Source organism: Chionomys nivalis, chromosome 1, assembly GCF_950005125.1.
Source record: "Chionomys nivalis chromosome 1, mChiNiv1.1, whole genome shotgun sequence".
Classification (NCBI taxonomy): Eukaryota; Metazoa; Chordata; class Mammalia; order Rodentia; family Cricetidae; genus Chionomys; species Chionomys nivalis.
In genome coordinates this window covers 163971671-163991620 of record NC_080086.1, presented here as the reverse complement: position 1 = coordinate 163991620, position 19950 = coordinate 163971671, and the positions used below count along the sequence as shown (strand labels likewise).

Below are 19950 nucleotides of genomic sequence, written 5' to 3'. Positions count from 1 at the left end.
CACCTCACAAAAATTTCCACAAATAAAGTTTCATCAAACATATCTTAAAATCAAATCAAACAACACATGTGGGAAAAGACCCCATGAGAAAATGTAGCTGACAACAAACAGAATCAGACTACTGAGGCTATCAACTAGCATTCTAAGATAAAAATACGTGTAAAGTGGTTCTTTTTAGCTAGTTATCAAAAGCCTAAGTTAGGATTATAAGACTAAAAAAATTGATCAGGTAATCTTGATGAAAAACAAGAACATTTGAATAAGTAATATAATATCATAGATTTTAAAGTCACAGACGGACTCACTGGATCTCATATGAGGCTGAACTAGTAGCCTGGGACTCTGAAAAGAATTCCCCTAAATGCAGCAAAGAATAGGAGAATAAAGGGTAAAGAACTCTCACTCTACCACTTCATCGGGATCCCAGCAGCAATTCTAGAGGAGACCAAGGCTCAGAAAGTGGGCATGTGTCTGCCTAAAAATTATAAAGACGGGCTGGAGAGATGGCTCAGCGGTTAAGAGCACTGCTTGCTCTTCCAAAGGTCCTGAGTTCAATTCCCAGCAACCACATGGTGGCTCACAACCATCTGTAAGGAGGTCTGGTGCCCTCTTCTGACCTGCAGACATGCACACAGACAAAATATTGTATACATAATAAATAAAATAAATAAATATTTAAAAAAAATAAAAATTATAAAGACATAATTCTCCCCAAACTCACAACAGTCTATGGAATTTCAAATTAAAAATACAGCAGAATTAACTGTAAGCTGATGAAAATTTTAAATTCCTAAAGACCAAAATAGCAAGAACCAGAAGCAGAAGCAGCAGCAAGAGGAAGAGGATGAGGAGAGTAGCGAGGAGGAAGAGGAGCCTTTGTCTTCCCAGATACCAGAACTTAGTGTCACGCCCCAATAGTGGAAGAGATAGTGTGGGGCTGATTCAGACAGGCACCGACCAGAGGCCGGAAATAGACGAACAGTGACCACCACAGGAGGCACTGAAGACGGATGTAGAAAAGATGATATTTGACAACAAATATCAAAATGAGCTGAAATGAGCTAAGGTGTGTTAACATTTTATCAAATTCGGCTCTCTTCTGGTGGTTTCAAAAATAAACTTCCAGAAATGAGTAGTCATGAGCTTGTATAATGAGCATATTCAGTAGTTTAAATTTTATGGCAAGTATTTTAATCACAAGCAAATTAATTAAAACTATTCACAATAGGTATTAAAGAAACTGGTGTTCCAGCACTCGGGAGGCAGAGGCAGGCGGATCTCTGTGAGTTCGAGACCAGCCTGGTCTACAGAGCTAGTTCCAGGACAGGTTCCAAAGCCACAGAGAAACCCTGTTTAGAAAAACCAAAAAAAAAAAAAAAAAAAAAAAAAAGAAAAAAGAAAAAGAAACTGGTGATTCACCTAAGAATGAAACTGAATTCAAGTTTAATCACATAAAAAAAGAATTTAAATATAGTGTTATACTTAAAATGTTCACTTTTAGAAAACTCAGGAGAATTTCTTTTTGTTTTTAGAATGAAGGATTTCTTAAGATACATAAAGTACAAAACCATAAAGGGAAATATTTCTCTGCATTAAAGGCACTATCAGCTGACTAAAAGAGCTGATTTTTTTTAACTCACATTTAATATGCAGAAATGTAAAGACTGCTTCAAAAATAAATGGATAGAAAAAAATAAAATAAATGAACAGGTAAAAACATGGCTCTCTTTATTCGCAAATACAATTAAGGATGGACACTGCACAGCAAATGAACCCAAACAGCCAATGGAAATCATGGCTATACAAACTCAGAAAACATTTTACACTCTTGACTGGTTAGTATGTAAATGGTCAACAGTACCAGTATCAGGGGGACACATCATTAAATACTGCTAAGGGACTGGGAAGTACTATGATCACCTGGAAGACAATCTGTTATCATCTGAAAAAGCCAAGGACAAACACAGCCTATCTCCCGGAAGACCCCTTTGGAAATTCTCCCAATAGAAACACACGTATGGTGCACAGAAGATTGGCCCATACCAGAAGTATTGAACTGGTATGGAAATACAACCCTGGAATGCCAGCCCGTGGGAGGTGTTGGCCAGATTGACAGTTTATGGGCAGCCTGTGCTGAAAAATGAGACTCTGCCTCAAAAAGGAAAAGAAAAGAAACCACAGTGCTGTTAGACTCCAGGCATTTCAGCACACAGAAAACCGTTCAACTTTTAGGTCCAAGAACTAACAAAACTAATCTAAGGTGAAAGAAGTCAGTGAAGACAGCTTGAGAATGTGAGCTGAATGAAGAACCTTCTAGAGTGATGAGATATTGTATCTCAACCAGACTACTGGCTACAAAAGCAAATATATTTGTCAAAAGTCACTGAGATGTATACTTAAAATATTCATGCACAACACTGTCTAAAATTTTCTTCAAGTAGAAAGATTATGGGTGGTATGTGAACTATTTAATCTTCCTAAGGAGAATAATTTGCTTCACAATTTTAGTCAACAGCAATTTGCACATATGCACTCTAAGTTCAAAATCGTTTTAGACATTCAAATCCTCTTTTTAGGAGGCTCAGCAGTTAAAAGCACTTACTGCTTTAACAGAAGATAAGGGTTTGGCTCCCAGTACCCACAGTGGGTAGGTCACAACTGCCTGTAACTCTAGTGCCAGGGGAGTCACAATAATACTCTTTTGTGACCTCTGCAGGCACTCACATGCACATACATACACACAGACACACATAGATATAAACAATAATGAAACAAATTCCAGCCCCCTTTTTTTTTTTCTTTTAATAAAGGTTTATTTGTTTTTATTTCTTGGGCGCAGTATTTTGTCTACATGTATTCACCACATAGTGCAGTGTCTGAGGAGACCAGAAGAGGGCATCGGACCCTCTGCAAGATAGTTCTTAAGTCACCAAGTGGGTTCAGGAACCAAGGCAGGGCTCTGCCAGAGCAACATATGCTTGCTTACCTACTCGTCCACCTCCCCAGCCCACGCCCAAAATAAGATTTTTTAAATTATCTTTTTTAGCAACATATTGCAGCACGTTCTAACACAAGCTAAAGTTAAATATTTAAAAGGCTATCTGAGACTTCCGTTTTCACTATGAATTGGCTGAGTGAAAATGCTAAAAAAAAAAAAAAAAACAAAAAACAACAAAAAAAAAAAACTTAAAACATTCAGGTTAAACAGTTTAGCTGTGACTTTCCAGAAAAGATTTTATCATCTGGATTATCTACAATAATAAGTAACTGTTTCTGTGATCAATCCTAGCAGCAAGTAAGTGAAGTTACCTGGTCTTGGTACCATCTTCTTTTCTCACGGCTCCTTCCTGAATGGAGGAGAGCAGGAGAACAGACAAGCCAGCATAAACACAGGCTTCCATCTCCAGATCAAACTTACGTGATGGCGCGTGTGTGTCTGCATGCACACATATGCAAGCATGATCATACTATTGTTTAAACTAAATCTCTTATGCTGCAAACATAGGCTGGGCACAAAGTCTGGTGAGGGTAACGTTTTCATCCTCCTACCTCTCTTTACTGGGATTACTATATGCCTCTTCAATAAGCTCCATGTTGTCCAAATCCTTCCATTTGCCTCCATCCAAGAACTGCCACCGATATGGCAAATGAAAATGAACTCGATAGCACTTATCTAAAACAGAAACAAAGTAGTAAGACACCCTAGTAAACACTGTGTCCCCACCCTTCAATTGTCAATGGAAGTGGTCCTGATCACTGACCTGAGAACATTCTGGGAAGTTATGAGGAAGTTGGGTTTTGTTAGTGCAGTTCCACCTGGACATTTACATACTATGGTTCTTACTAAGTGTGTCTTCTCTTTAAATGGAACATTACAATGATGTTTTAAATAAAAAATGTGTTAGTCTAGAATGTCAGATTCCAGATTTTACTCCAACAGGAATCCATTCCACAATCTAGCTTGATGGCTGACGCCTAAAATCTTAGCTATTTGGGAGGATGAGGCAGGAGGATCACAAGTTCAAAGTAAAAATGGGGTTGGAAATACAGTTCAGTGACAAAGAACTGTATTAGACAAAAACCTTAGGTTCAATTCCTAGGAGGAAGAAAGAGAAGGAGGGGAAAGAGATGAATCCATTCAACCTCACACATCCCATTGAAGGTGGTTTGGCTGCTGAGATATCCTCTGGGTATCTGCTAAGAGACTCTCCTCATCTTCAACATACCCCACCCATGTCTTCACATGTATTATTCTGTCCACCAGTATCCATGTCCTCCCCTCTATTTTCTTGTCTTCTAAGTGCCACTGCCCTCCATTTCAAGCCCTTGCATGCTGCTTCATCTTGGCTTACGCTGGCTGGCTCTGACACTTCCTTTCAAAAGCTCTGTGATTCTGATACATCTGTACAGAGATGGTGTGTGTGTGGAGTACTGGAAAAGAAAAAAGGCCGAGGCAGTTCACTGCATTCTGACATGGAGCTATAGCCAAGAAGGAAACTATTAGAAAGATACTCACCAGGTGCAGAATGTTTCTATATACAAACTAGGAGACAGAGAGATTAGTAGTATTCTAACTATACATAGCAGTATTTCTTGTAGAGGAATGAGAAATGATTTCCAACATTTTGCATGTTTCTAATTGAGTATTAGGCATATATTATATATAGTCTTCAAAAGTAAGCAGCGGGAGCCGGGCGGTGGTGGCACACGCCTTTAATCCCAGCACTCGGGAGGCAGAGGCAGGCGGATCTCTGTGAGTTCGAGACCAGCCTGGTCTACAAGAGCTAGTTCCAGGATAGGCTCCAAAACCACAGAGAAACCCTGTCTCGAAAAACCAAAAAGAAAAAAAAAAAAGCAGCGGGGTAAGTGAAACAAGGTCCAAGTGTGCTAGTGCTATGTAAGAACAAACTGAATATACACATGCACTTAGTATAGAGACATGCACACCAGTATATCTGTAACATCTTTCTAGACAGACACCCAAGCACCAGGAAACCACCATTTTTAGAGGACCTACCTGGCTGCTAAGGAAAAGGTGATTAAGATTCATTTCTTATTAACTGCAGCTAATCCATTTTAATTTGTAGTTTAAAATAATGAATTTAAGCTAATTTAACACTTAAAAAATTAAAATTTCCGCCGGGCGGTGGTGGCGCACGCCTTTAATCCCAGCACTCGGGAGGCAGAGGCAGGCGGATCTCTGTGAGTTCGAGGCCAGCCTGGTCTACAAGAGCTAGTTCCAGGACAGGCACCAAAGCTACAGAGAAACCCTGTCTCAAAAAACCAAAAAAAAAAAAAAAAAAAAAAAAAAAAATTAAAATTTCCTAAAATCTGTACATTCTTTCTCAATGTCAGATCTTTCCAAGATTCAACAAAAAGTACTGTGGTGGGGGAGAGCCACAGAGGCACATGTTGACATTGCTAGGGCTTGTCAAAGAACAGGCCAGCAGCTGTGCAGGCACAGCAAAAAGGAGCACTAGGTCAAGAGGCCTCAGAAAACAAGCTGGGGGTGTCCAGGCAAGGAAATCTCGTAAATTCAACAAGGCAGGGCATGGTCATCTTGGGGCCTTGCAGCTCCCTGACTTGTACAGAGTCTGGCCTTATATGACTCATACTAGGCTCAGAGATCTACTGGATTCTTATAATGAAGCACTGGGCCAGGCTGAAGTTATGGTACAGAGGTTGCGGCCAAATCAGAGTTCCTATTCCTTCCTTGAAGGGCACTAAAGGAAATGATAAGAAGTGAGCAGAAAGCACTCAAGTGTTGAAATGTTATGTTGATAAGCTCCAAGTACCGGCAAATCTTGGGTGGCCCAAAGAAAAACTCCCTGAAGAAAACACTTCCTAGGGAACAGTAGCTCCCTCGTGCCCACCAGACTGAGGTCTCAGAAAGGATCCAGGAACCCAGGGCTGTGGCTAACAGCAAGCTTGGAACTGGATGAACAGGCCAAGATTCTCACAGGTGGATGGAGAGGCCACCTCGACCACAGCAGCTGGCGAGAATTTTGTCACAGCAGTAGGAGCAGAAAGCAACCCTTCCATGGCTATCTTCCCTAGTCCTCCACCCTATTTATCAGCTTTCTTGTTTCTCTTCCGATGTTCTCCAACTCACGGCAATCCAGGCTCTAGGCTTCCCAGGTGAGTTACATAAATGGAATCAATTTGGAAAGAAAGCACCCACATTCACCCCCCCTCCCTCCCTATATCTCTTGGTACAACAGGAGAAAGGTAAAGGTAAAAAGTACTTGGACACAATGAAAAGTACTACAAATAAAACAGGATCATTTAAGAACCCCTAAAGTACAAAGCAAGCAGAATAAAATGTAAAGAGAGGAAAGCTAAAAATAAATAAATCTTTTAAAAAAAAGAATGAAGGGGCTATAGAGATGGTTCAGTGGTTGCTCTTCTAGAGGACCCAGGTTTAATTCCCAGCACTGATATGGTGGCTCAAAACCTTCTGTAACTCCAGTTCTAAGGGATCAGATGTACTCTTCTGGCCTCCTTGGGCACCAGGCAAAAAATAGGTGCACAGACGTACACGCAAGCAAACCACCCCATCCACATAAAATAAATAAATAAAACTCAATTTGAAATAAAGTATGTGAAACAAGTGGCACAACACACAGCAAGTGTCGGCCATGAGGAAAGGATGAAGGGATGGAGGGCTTTCTGCTCTGCCTGTTTCTCTAACCTCTTCACAAAGTGAAAATATTCATGAACTGCTTGTGTGACATCTAAAGACTGAAAATGGAACAAAACATTTTGGTGGCTGCAGTCACAGAAGCTGAGAAAGAATCTTCAGTCAAAGGCTAAGCTGTCAGTGAATACAAAGCTTTTGTGAAAACACTGACCCATATAAGAATTACTCTTTGTGGTAAAGGGTAGGCAAAGGTCCCAAGCAGGGACCACTGGCCTGATATGAAGCCCTGAGCAGTCCTTCAAGTGCTAACACAAGTACTTCCTCCTCCTCACTGCGGTCTTCTGAGTTTCTGAGACTCCCCTAGGCTTACTGTCACCATTGAGAAGTAGTAATTATTTTAGCTTCCACTAGATTAGTAGCCCTATTTCTGGAAGTTCTATGGTCACTTGACACTCACCTGGCTCAGACCCAGATTGCTATATTTCCAAAAGCTTATCTACAGCTTCATTTTCAAAAATTCAAATAATTCCTTCCATTCTCAACAGGACAGGTTTGGCAAGACCCCTCCTCTCTTTAGGGGTGCCTCAAAGCAGTTCCAGAATGAGAAGCAGTCTCCCTCCCATGAGAGGGGGAACAGCCTCTAACTTACCTTGAAAGCTACAACTCTTCCGAATGTGGTACAAGCAAATCTGATCACTCTCCTCCTGACTAGGAGCGCCTGGTGACACAGAACCTGAACTTCCTTTTCTTTCTACAAAGAAAAAATACAAAATAGGTCAGCGTCCATTGATGCTTTTCATGTAGGATTACAGTACTGCATGGCAAAAAGAAAGAATCTGTTCATCTCTCCACACACTACCAAAGTGGTCTAGGCAAACTGACAGAACCTACCCTTAAAGGATAAAAGTACCCTGACCACACAGGTAGGCACCTGACTTTTACGGTGAATCCTAGAACACTCAGTCATACAGCTTTTTACTAAACCCAGAACATCACAGAGGGGTACTTTCTTTTGCAACTGCCTGCCTCTGCCTCCCGAGTGCTGGGATTAAAGATGTGCGCCACCACCGCCCATAGGGTGGAGTGCATTAACTGAAACTAAGGCTCTACTGAAAAAGGCTTATAGAAACACACTGCTATATAAGGTAATTTTAATTAAATATGTAATTTTTTAAAAAGGAATTTGAGTAGATGTCCACTGCATGGATGGACAAGTCTTTTCCCCCAGAACATCTGAGTTACTAAATAAAAATCTTAGTCCCAGGCATGGGATACCTGTCTAAGAGTCATTGGTCAGGGAGGCCCCAGAGGAACCCCCTAACAACACAGGTTATTGTTCTTGGCTGCTCAGCATTAAGTAGACAGTAAAGACACAACATACTTTGGAAAACAGAAATCAAACTGAAACTAACCCGAAAACATCCTCCCTGCTGGCTAACTTTCACAGTGGTAGAAGGCACAAGGCAGGCCACTGGAAGAGAAAAGTCATCAGTAGTGAGTGGATTCTGCAGGCTATATTCTGCCGGGCAAGATATAACTACTGGTATAGACATATCAGGGGCAACCAACTGCTTCTGGTTGGATTTTGGCTTGCTCTATAGGAGGAAATTCATGCTTGGTACTATAAACCAACCAAAATGGTGGGAAAGGTCACAGGCATTAGACAACCTACTACTGTTGTTCTGGTCAATGAACATGTTGTCAAACCACCTTTTAAATATGTATTTTATACCCATATATTAGTGCTGCTTTCAACCTTGGTTATAGAAGATTGTTTTTGCAGTGAGCAGCAACCAATAAAGAATTATAACTGGTCAGAGTGCCAAAAATAAGTGACTATTAAGTGTTTAGCCTTATATAAAACATTTGTATCAACGCTCCTCAAGGACAAGGGAACATATCAAAAGGAGGGACAGAAAGAAGATGAGAGCTGGAGGATGGGAAAATACCACGAAACGCTGTCTTCCAGACAAAGGATGGCCACTGCACGCATGCATTCACAGCAGCTATGGCTTACCTGCACAAGATCAAGCCAGTCAACATTCCATTATGAATGTGAGAGGGGCTTATGAGGCTCCACTCCTAGTCATGAGCTACTGGCAACTAATTACTGCTTTGGAAAGGGAACGTCATCTTTGGTGGTACAGCCAATGGTAGGTTGTTCATTCAGATGGATGACCCCATGTCAACAAGCATGCAGTTGCACTAATGAAATTCAGTAGTAAGACAACTTGCTGCCAAGTTTGATCCCTGGGACCCACAAGGAGAGAAAGATTTCTACAAACTGTCTTCTGACCTACACACGTACGCTATAGCACAAACTTGCACGTGCACACACACACACACACACACAAATAAATGTTAACAAGTAACTTTTAAGATAATAGCATGAGGGATCTAAAGAAATGGGTCCATGGTTAGGAATGTTTGCTGCTCTTCCAGAGGACCTGAATTCAGTTCAGAGCACCCACATGGAGGCTTAAAACCATCTACAAATTCAGTTTCAGAGGATCTGATGCCCTCTTCTGACTCCTACAGGCACTTACACATCCACAAACATACACATAAATAAAAGTGAAATAAAATCCTTTTTAAAAATCACATAAATTTGGAGAAAGTATTGGAAAGAGTAGGAAGAGGATTTGGGTTGGATATGATTAAGAAAAGTGTATACATTTACGAAATTAGCAAAGAATAACTAAAAATTATTTTTTAAAAAATTCTACTAGAGGCTAAAGATTGCTGAGCAGTTGAGAGCATTGGTTTCTCTTCCAGAGGACCTGGGTACAATTCCCAGCATCTACATAGCAGCTCACAACCATCTGCCAATTCAGCTCCAAGGACTCTAATGCATTATCCTGACCTGTGACCTCTGCAGGCACCAGAAGTGCATGGTGCACAGACACACATAGGAGAAAACACCTATGAATGCAAAATATTATAAAATCCCAACTGAGAAGTCATCTACTTGTCACTAAGCCTGACACACACACACACAAAAAAAAAAGACCTCCTGCCTACTCACTCATGTTGACAGGCCAAGCACTGTCTAGATGTCAAAAAGAGTTAGGGAATAAAGCCAAATAAATAAAAAATTAACAAGGAGGGAACATCTGCTTACTCATGGCAGGAAGATAGTCAAGGCCAGTTTTACAAATGCCTTCTTGAATTCTTCTGCTATATAAAGAATACCACCTAATGGTTGGCCCTAGAGCTGTATAATCAGCATCCCAACTCTAGGTCCCTCACTAAAAGGAAAAATTCTCCAGAGAGTAGGAAGGCAGTTGCATAGAGGGGAGCTGACCTCACTTCAGTGCAGACCCAAAGCCTCTAGGGTACCCACCGCAGTTCACACCACCTAGAATGCCTTGTTTGACTAAGCCTAGACTTCAAGTCATCTTCGGAACCTGAGCTAGGAAAGATCAATGACTGTTACTAAAGTTCACAATTGCACAAAGCCATATTGTATTTACTAACCAACAAAAACCCAGGTCACAAGCCCAGGGCCCACAGCACTTTCCAGCAGCCTTACCAGAAGTTCCCGATGAACCTACAGGAGAAGGGGACACTTTGCTGAGGGCGGAGCCCGTATTCTTGATGTCATATGCATTCCGGTAAGTAGAGAGCAGCCTGCTCACCATGTCAGAACTTATACCCAGCTTCTCCAATTTCTGAAGATTATCAGAGTTAGTGATCTCGTGGGACCTCTTACAGCCAGTGCCAAACTTGCACTCTCCCTGTAAGTAGTACTGGCAGATGTGGAGTTTAATGCATTGCTTTTGAAATGAGCAAGAGCCAAAGGGTCCATCTCCTTTGTTGTAATGTAGGCAGATCTGTTGACAAAGAGCATAAAAGACACCATCCCATGAACACTTTACACAGCACATCTCCTCAATAGCCATGCCACGGGTAGAAGGGGCCTCAGAGCCAATGTATTATTTTCACCATTCACATAGGCCAGAGAGGTCACCTTTCACTTAAGACATGGATACCAGAATGCTCCCTAAAATAAAATACACTCCGAACAAGACCCTCCTCTAGGAAGATCCACACAACTTCAAAGGGGCGGGGCAGTAGCGGTCTCCCACCTACCCTCACCCCCCACAGCCTCACCACACCAAGTATCTCTTACTAGTTCATTTCTCCCAATTTTCCTTTCTAAGTTCAAAGTCAGAGAGGTTATAAGGGCTAATGTATCTCAGAAAAGGCCAAATACCACTGCCTATTGTTGTGGAAAATTATTTTAAGGTGTGTTGCATTTGTTTAACTCTGTGAAGCTGTGTTGCTGAGCCTGCCTAAAACAGCTGATAGTCTAATAAAAAGCTGAACAGCCAATAGCGAGGCAGGAGAAAAGGATAGGCAGGGCTGGCAGGTAGAATAAATAGGATGAGAAATCTGAGAAATGGAGGAAGAAGGAGCAAGAGAGAACAAGGAAGATTCTAGGGGCCAGCCACCCAGCTAGTCACAGAATAAGATATACAGAAGTAAGAAAAGAAAAAAATCCCGGGGCTGGAGAGATGGCCTCAGAGGTTAAGAGCATTGCCTGCTCTTCCAAAGGTCCTGAGTTCAATTCCCAGCAACCACATGGTGGCTCATAACCATCTGTAATGGGGTCTGGTGCCCTCTTCTGGCCTGCAGGCATACAACAGACAGAATATTGCATACATAATAAATAAATAAATATTAAAAAAAAAGAAAAAAAATCCCAGAGGCAAAAGGTAATCGGGATAATTTAAATTAAGGAAAGCTGGATAAAACAAGCCAAGCTGAGGTTAGGCATTCATAATTAAGACTAACCCTCCATGTGTGATTTATTTGGGAGCTGAGTGGCAGGCCCCCCAAAAGCAAAATAGATAAAAAACAAAACAAAAAAAAAAAAACAAAAAACAAAAAAAAAAACCACTTCATTTTTCAATGGAACTTGCAAACTCCAAAGCTCAATAGCCAGGCCCAACAGGTACAGGCACCGGCTGCTCAGGCCTGAGGTCCTGACTCAAACACCAGAGTCAACGTTAAGGTAAGAAGGAAGAACAACTCCATAGAGTTGTCCTCTGACCTTTGCACTGTGTGTGGCACACTCATACGCACCCTTGTACACGTGTGTGTTTATGCCCCACTCCTAACAAATTTAATAAATTTTATTAAAATTTCATCAGCTGGCCCCAGTCACACAGCTAGTCCCTGTATCTGTTGTGTGTTCAGCTGGGTTGCTGGCAAACCTCAGCCTTTTTCTGGTTTATTGATACAAGGTCTCCCATAGCCCAGACTGACCCCATCCGACGTGAGTCCTAGTCCTCTGCCTTCACCAACTAAGATCACAAAACACGCACCACAATGCACAACTGCAGACTTGCAGCTTGCCCCCAATCCGCTGCTCCTTTTCTACATTTCAAGTACTACAACATGGAAAATGGCCCCCACTTGACTCCTAGGCACTTTCACAAGCTGTAGAAAATCCCTTGAGGGCTTCAGAAGCAGGACTTGGTTGTCCTTCAAGGATTCCACCCACGGGAAAAGCTATACATCAATTCTGACAGCTGCTGTGCACAAGCCACTCATCAGCTTTGAGACTCCAATGTTTAAATCTCTAAAATGGGTAGGATTTCAATGTGGCAGAGTTGTTGTGATTACTAGACAGGAAAACAAGGAAGTGTCCAACAATGCCAGCACATCAGGGGTGCCAGACTGCCCTCGTCCTCGCTCATTTATCTTCCAGCACTCAGGACAGGACTCATCAACCTGAAAACACCTTTGCCCAGAACGTGAACTCCCACAATCACAAACATCACCCTGAAATCATTCTGTGACCTTCTTATCCTACAATTTGATTTGCTTCCTTTAAGGACAAAGCAGGATCTTTTATCTCCTGATCACAGTACCAAACCAAAATGGATATTCCCGAAAGCTTAGCTGAATAAAATCAATATGAATTTTCAAAAGGCAAATATAAAAAGTCAACATTTATTACGTGCCACTCACGATGAAATGCTACCATTTCTCAAATGGGTGACATTGTCTAATACGGAAATATCTGCATTAAAATATGCCGATCTAATTTGTTAGATCAAACCAGTAACAGTGTCCAAACATCCCATCTAACCTGCCCCGTCCATGGAAAATACCCTACTCAGATCTGCTGGAGAACTCGAGGCCAGAGGCGCCCTTTAAAGCCAGTGTCCTGTTCACACTGAGGCCTTGCCCAGCACAGTGGAGTACAGCAGATCCAAACGCAGGCCTCATCTGGTGAGTCACAGCAACTCTCTAGCAGTCCCTGGGAGCCTGGCAGAACTGCTGTCAGACACAGGCTATAGTCAGTCAGTCTCCCACTCAGCACCTTCCTTCCTCCCCTGCCATGAAAGTCATTCCTACCTTGCTGCGGTCTAAAAGTTCTCTATATAGTTCCCTGCGCCTTACCCAATAAATCTTCTGTGCTGTTAGTCCTCACCCACCAAATGATACAGAGAAAATGCAATAAGCTTACACCATCTGAGAATGCATGTCAGCTAATGTTCAAATTCTCCCGGGTAAAAGGAGTGAGTACAGAGATTACTGAGTGACTGTCAAGAAGCTCTGGAAGACATCACCATAGACCAATACCCAAAGTTACAGTTCCAATTCCCACAATTCAGGGACAAGCCAACTGGGGTCTTTTGTTCTGCTCAGTGCTAAATAACACTTGCTTAAGGCATTGGCCAACCTCACTGTCAACTGATAGGGAAGGAAAAGTTTCAAGAGATGCTAAGGCTGGTCCAAAATCAGCAGAGCTAGATATTAAATCCAGTATATTTAATTAGCAGAGCTGGATATTAAATCTAAGTCTCCTCCATGCAATGGTTCTTGATAAAAATGGTGTCCTCAGCTCTCTCCAGCACTGAGTTATCTATCTTTCAACTATCTGGCTTCTCCAGTGTTATTTGCAAAGAAGACCTCAACCCCACCATCCCTCTGGCACTCACTTCTGGTAAAAGCCAGGGGTCATTTTGAACCAAGAGTTGGCAAAGCTCACTATAGTTGAGGTGGTCAACACCATGAGTTCTCAGCACACTCAGGTTGTGATCAGTCTTCAAGTTGTGACCATTCCTACAGCTCTTCCTGCAAAGAAGCAGAGATGGTGTTATGGGCTAAATTTGATCTCCCCCAAACTCCCCTATTAGAGCTCCACCTTCTGGATCCTTAGGATGTCAAGCTGCTTTTGGAGATAGGGTCATGAGAGGGGTAATTAAGTTAAAATAAGGTCATTAGAGTGGTTCCAATCCAACATGACTGATGTCCTTTAATAAAAAGGAGGCTAGAGCAAAGATCCACATAGAGGAAAGGCTTATGAGAACCCCAGGAAGAAGGTGGCCATCTGAAAGCCAAAGAAAGCAATCTCAGAAGAAACCAACCTACCCAACACCTCATCTCAAAATTCTATCCTCCAGAACTGTGAGAAATAAATTGTTGTTGTTCAAGCCTCCTGGTCTGTTGGGTATTACGACAGACATTTGTAATCCCAACACTCAGAAGCTGAGGCAGTGGGATCACAAGTTCTAGACTAGCTGGACAACATTACAAGCCCCTGTGAAGGAGGGGGAGGCAGGAAAGGGAAGGAGTATAAGAGAGGAAGGGAGGAGAGGGGGGACGGAAGAAAGGTCAGGCCATCCAATCGATGATACTTACGGCAGACTTACAGAACTGGTAAAATCATTCCTCATGGCAAGTTTTCACAAATACTTCCTAACCCTGCTTATAAGCAGCAGAGAAAAAATAGCTATGCATGAAAACATGACGGGGAAGAGATGGCACTGGGCAATGTATAGGGCCCAGACAACCCTTCTCAGCAAGTATGTAATGAGAACATCAGGGCCATCATGCAAAAGGTCTCATAGCAGACTGGCTACTCAGTAAGCACTGAGTAAGGCAGAAAGACAATTATCACATGTACTCACTCATAGGTGGCTTTTAAACATAAAGCAAAGAAAACCAGCCTACAAACCACAAGCCCAGAGAACCTAGACAACAAAGATGACACTAAGAGAGACATACATAGATCTATCTACTCTACAAGCGAAGAATAAAAAGATAAGATCTCCTGAGTAAACTGGGAGCATGGGGACCTTGGGGGAGGGTTGAAAGGGGGGAGAGGAGAGGATGAGAGTGGAGCAGAGAAAAATGTAGAGTTCAATAAAAATCAATTAAAAAAAAACCTGAGTAAGGGTAGGGCATGATAGATATTAAAGGATAGGGCCTTTAATCCCAATACTCAGGAGGCAGAGGCAGGCAGATTTCTGTGAGTCAAGGCCAGCTTAGGCTACACAGTGAGTCCCAGGATAGTCAGGGAGAGACCCTGTCTCTCTCTCTCTCTCTCTCTCTCTCTCTCTCTCTCTCTCACACACACACACACACACACACACACACACGAGAAAAAACAAACAAAAGAAAAAACTGAGCAGGGGGTAGAGTGATGGCTCAGTAGTTAAGAACACTATACTGCTCACCCAGAGGTCCTGCAGTCAATTCCCAGCACCCATGGTTGGTGTCTCACTGACACTCTCCTCTGGCCTTCGAAGGCACCTGCACTTATGTACACAACTCCTTCCACTCTACCCCCACACAGACACATAATTAAAAATAATAAAAGTAGATCTTTCTTTAAACGCTAAGCAGAATGACCCATGCTTTCAGGCATGTGTACACGTAGACACACACTCCTGGGTCCAGTCCTCTTGCAACTCCCCTCCTCCACACTTATCAATCAGGCACTAGTACTCCACCCTAAGAACTCAGGGACTCCAAATGACTGTCTGGGTCACCTGAAAAGCCAGGCAAAGCGGTATCTCCTATACCTTAGTTTAGGTCTGTAATAAACATCTTGAAAGAATGCCAAACTGCTGATCCATTCCCAAACCCTTTTTTCCTACGAGCTCCCCTGAAGATCAAAAACCACAAAGTCATCCTTGACTCCTATCCCCCTTCTAGTGAATGCAATAAAAAAGAACTCAAATATGGAGCGCGAAGTCTGAGATCAGCTGTAGTAGGAAAACAGTGGCCCAAAAGGAAAAGGACACTGCAGAGTCTGGAGTGGGGAGAGAACTGAGGAGTAACCAGGAGAGGCCCCTGAAAGGTACAAAACAAGCCAAATACTCAGAGGGTTAGGAAAAAGCTGACAAGAGGAGAGAGGGAAATAAGTTGGTAATGCCAATGCCAAATATATCAAATAACTGCAATAATGATAATGACAATTAAAGCTTGCTGAGCATTTTCTATGCAACAGGGGCCGCCTAACTGTCTCATGAGTTAACTCATTCAGTCCTCAATGAGCCTGTGAGGTAATAATCTCAGCATCGTTGAGGGAACTGAGACTTAGCCATAAAGCCACTTGCCAAATATTGGCCAGCAAAGAGCAGAGCTGGGTTCAAACAAGGTGACTAGCTCTCGATCACCAGGCACACTGCCTCTTAAGCACAGGTCTGAAGTCAAAGACAGTGTGGTGATGTTTTTGTTTGTTTCAACAAATAAAGCTTGCCTGAAGATCAGAGTGCAGAGCTCAGCCGCTGCAGGCCAGGGAGTGGTGGCTCACACCTTTAATCCCCCTTTAATCTCTGTTAGTTCAAGGCTACCCTGACCCAAACAAGGTCGAATCTCTCCAAAGAGAAACAGCTCAAAGGTGGTCCCGGCACTAGGGAGGTGGAGACAGAAGTGCTACGGCTGGGTGGAGAGAGGAATGTAAGGCAGGAGACAGAAACTCACTGAAACTCACAGAGATAACCCTGCCATCAAGAAGTCAAAAGTCACAAAAAAAGTACAGTTAGTCACACTCACTTTCTATTTCCCATGGAAAAAACGTTTGGGGTAGTTTAGGAAACTACCTAGTATAAAATCATGGGAGTAGACAAAGGTGAAAAATGAGGAAGAACCTCAGTCACGTCGGCCAGTAAATATCACATGTCCAGATTTCTAGTACAAAATTTAAACCCAAAGAATTTGTGTAATAAGAGATCTTCCTTCCATGATTATCTTACCAATTAAGCACATTATAAAGGTTCACCAGGCGGGTACAGTGGTACATGGCTTCAATCCAAGAAGCAGGAAGATCTTCGTGAGTTGGAAGCCAGCCTGGTCTACATAGTAAGCTTCATGCCAGTCAGGCCAACATAGAGAGGCCATCTCAAATTCATGCACTCACAGTCACTGCTTGTTACACACCCTTTCTCTGGGCTTGCAGCTCCTCTTTCACCCTAGAGATCTCATTCCTGCCTGGCAGATTATTCTAAAGCTCCACTATCTCTGTAGGCTCACCTTCTCGGATCTGGTCTGCTCCTGTGACTGGGGTCACGGGATTTACCACCTAGCAGCTTCCAAATCAGCATCTAAGGGTTCAGTCTGCTGTTTAGATAACAGAATGGAGGCCCTCTCCTGCCTTCAGTCCCTAGCGGGAGCAGTAATCATTTCTCCACAGCCTCTCTCCACACTGTCACCCTCTCCTTCAACTTCCCCAAATTTCTCTCACACACATTCTTTGTGAAGTTCTAACCAAGATTATCTCTGAAGGGCTGAGCCCTAGAGACGACGTTACCCAGGCCATACCCCTTAGGGTCAGGAGACAACTTAGCTTCTGGTAGGGGGGATATTTACCACTTCTAGACCTGGTCCACACAAACCTCCCACCAGACCCTCTACTGTTCAGATTTTCCTTCAACTTTTAGAACTTGATGCTTCAAACTGCTTCAAGTGTTGAGGGTACAACTGTATTTGTCAGTCTGGATCCCTGAATGACTGCAAGGCTACTAACCCAAGATAACTATTAACCTGACCTCATCAGCATCATAATTATAATAATGTCTTCTGTGTTACAGCAAAAGGAAGCAGGAGGGTGAAGACACTAATTCTAGATAACTGGACTGGCTTCGGAGCAGGCATTCTCAGCATCCTCTGCTAACTCAGTATCTACACCATTACCCAATCATCTTAAAATGCAAACCCGATAGCAGCCATCCAACAGGCCTGATCACTGTCAAGGCGAGGCCCCAATCCTTCAGTCTAAACAAATTTCACTAATCACCAACTATATGCAGATGCAAGTGGAGAGTCAGCCCAGACTAACAAGGGCAGCAGCAGTAAACAGTGTGATGTGGAAGGGTGAAGAGGAAGCGCTCACAAAGAACATAATCTTCCGGTTGCTGCTCGAGACACTACAGAACAAATCAGGAAGGGCATTCCAGAAAGGGCAACGCCACCAAATGAACCACAGCTGGGGGTGGGGTGTGTAGAAGGGCACCCAGGAGGACCAGGAGATGGCAGGAATCAGTTCCCCAAGTGTTCTGGTAGAAGCTTCACCCCAGCCCGGGGCATCCATTTACCCAGAGTCTGCAATGTTCTGGTGAAAGTTCCGCCCCAGGACCCCTCCCCCATCTCTCTCCAAACCCTGCCACAGCTCAGAAAGCTCGCAAATGATGACCCTCCCCCAGAGATGTTCACAGGGTACTTAAACTGTCCCCCAGAAAACAGACAGACAGACGGTGTTAGGCTGGGAGCCTAGGCCCCAGTCCCTGGCATCTATCTCAGCCACCAGGCCTGGTCTGGACTTCAAATCCCAGCAGGCCAGGTCCTGACCCCTCCCTGGGGGTGGGGTCAGGACCCCTCCCCAGGGTACTTAAGTGATCCCCAAAAGAAAAACACGTGGTCTCCCTTTCTTCCTGCGGGGGGTCGCGTTCACGGTTTCCTCCTCAGGGCCACCCGAGAGCGCAGATCTCCCATTAAACCTGGATATTTCTTAATTTGGCTTGTTTTGATTTGGCTTGGTTGGGAATTTTTGCGTCGTCAGAGAGCTCGCTTAGGAAATATTCCTAACAGACAGACATGGGGTTTTTCAGTCTCTTTCCCGTCTTCCCTGGGGTGGAGATGGGGGGGCTGGGCGGGGCTGGAAAATCATCTGGGAACGTTGTAGCCATTAAACCTGGGCCTTTTCTAATTCGGTTTGATTAGATCTGGTGTGGATTGCTGCATCAGCAGAGAGGCTCCTCGGGGTGCAGAAACTTTTCACTAAGGACCTTGAAAATCTTGAGTTTCGGCTTCTCAGCAGGTTGAATGGAGCTTTCCCAGCTTCCTTACAGCTCATTTGCGAGCCTTGCTGCCTGCCCCTCAACTTCCCTCCGGGAGCCATAATGCCATGCTCAGGTGTCCCTCCTGGTACCACATCCTATCTAAGCCACTCCATCACAGGGCCAGCCACTAAGCAGGTGATCAGTGACCGCTCACTGAGTGAGGGACAGGCGAGGCTGTGGAGAAGTCCCCTAGCTGTCTAACTCTGGACGGGGGTGGAGGCCCGGGAGCGGAGGGGCAGGGGCCTCCGCCCGTCGCCGGTGTCCTTACCCGGTCTTCGGGAACTTGCAGGAGCCGTAGATGAGGAACTTGCAGAGGTGCAGTTGCGCGCAGAGCCCGGTGCAACTCGGCTTGGGGCCCTGGTGCGCGCGGCACAGACGCAGCGACGACACGGCCAGCACCACCCGCTCCGAGGCCGCCGCCGCTGCCCGACCCGCCCGCGAGGCCACCACGAAGCGCCCGCGGTCCCGCAGCAGCCGCTCCAGCGCGTCGGCGCCCGGGCTCGTTCGCAAGCGGCGCCGCAGCTCGCCTAACTCCAAGGCACCGCCGGCGGCGCACAGCACCTGGGTCACCTCTGCCACCGCCACCGCGGCCTGAGCCATGGTCGTCGGACCGAGGGTAGCGCGGACGACGGCGGCGGCCGTCACGAGCCACGACTCCGCGGGTGTGGAGACGCCGGGAGGAAACGAAACCGAAAGCGGGCACCGGCGGGGAAAACAGGAGTCGCGGGGCCTTGCCACGCCCCCGGGCCGCAGCTGAGGTGCCGGCGCCCTCGCCTGAGGGCCCGCAGCTGGGGACCGCGCGGCTCGACGGCCGCCCGCGCGCACCCCGAGCGGGAGCGCGCACCGCGCGACCCGGCGCGCCTTCGAGGCGTCGCGCGGGCCGGATCCGCGGGTCCTCACGGGGCCGGGGTCGGGGCCGCGTCCGAGGGAGAAGGGGCGGCTTCCTTCGAGGCAGCGATCTGCGGGGCGAGACGCGCCCTCAGCTAGGCCGGGCTTCAGTCAGGTCGAGCGGCTGAGAGAAGTTTCCAGACGACTCCGGCCCGTTGCGGCCCGTTGGCGGAGGCGCGTTCGCGGGGCTCACAAGTCACCCAGGCAAACGCGGGCTTCGCAGGCGGACCACGGAAGCGGGTCGACGGACCTGGTCCCACCTCACCCCGGAACAAATGGAAACAGTCGCTCGGAATTGAGAGGCCGGCCCGGCCCGCATGTTACTGGGGCGTCAGCCCT

The 19950-nt window shown here is 45.0% G+C and overlaps 1 protein-coding gene across 1 annotated transcript in view; it reads right to left on the bottom strand.

The window, feature by feature from the left end:
* Parp12 (poly(ADP-ribose) polymerase family member 12) overlaps positions 1-19536 on the bottom strand; it is a 39974-nt gene extending 20438 nt beyond the window's left edge. Inside the window, exons 1-5 of the mRNA XM_057772610.1 lie at positions 18992-19536; positions 13597-13732; positions 10173-10473; positions 7290-7391; positions 3550-3673 (exon numbers count right to left, since the gene is read on the bottom strand). Coding sequence (XP_057628593.1) covers positions 3550-3673; positions 7290-7391; positions 10173-10473; positions 13597-13732; positions 18992-19323 — 995 coding nt within the window. The 5' untranslated portion in view covers positions 19324-19536. The remainder of the gene's footprint in view (positions 1-3549; positions 3674-7289; positions 7392-10172; positions 10474-13596; positions 13733-18991) is intronic.
* Between the last annotated feature and the right edge of the window lie 414 nt (positions 19537-19950).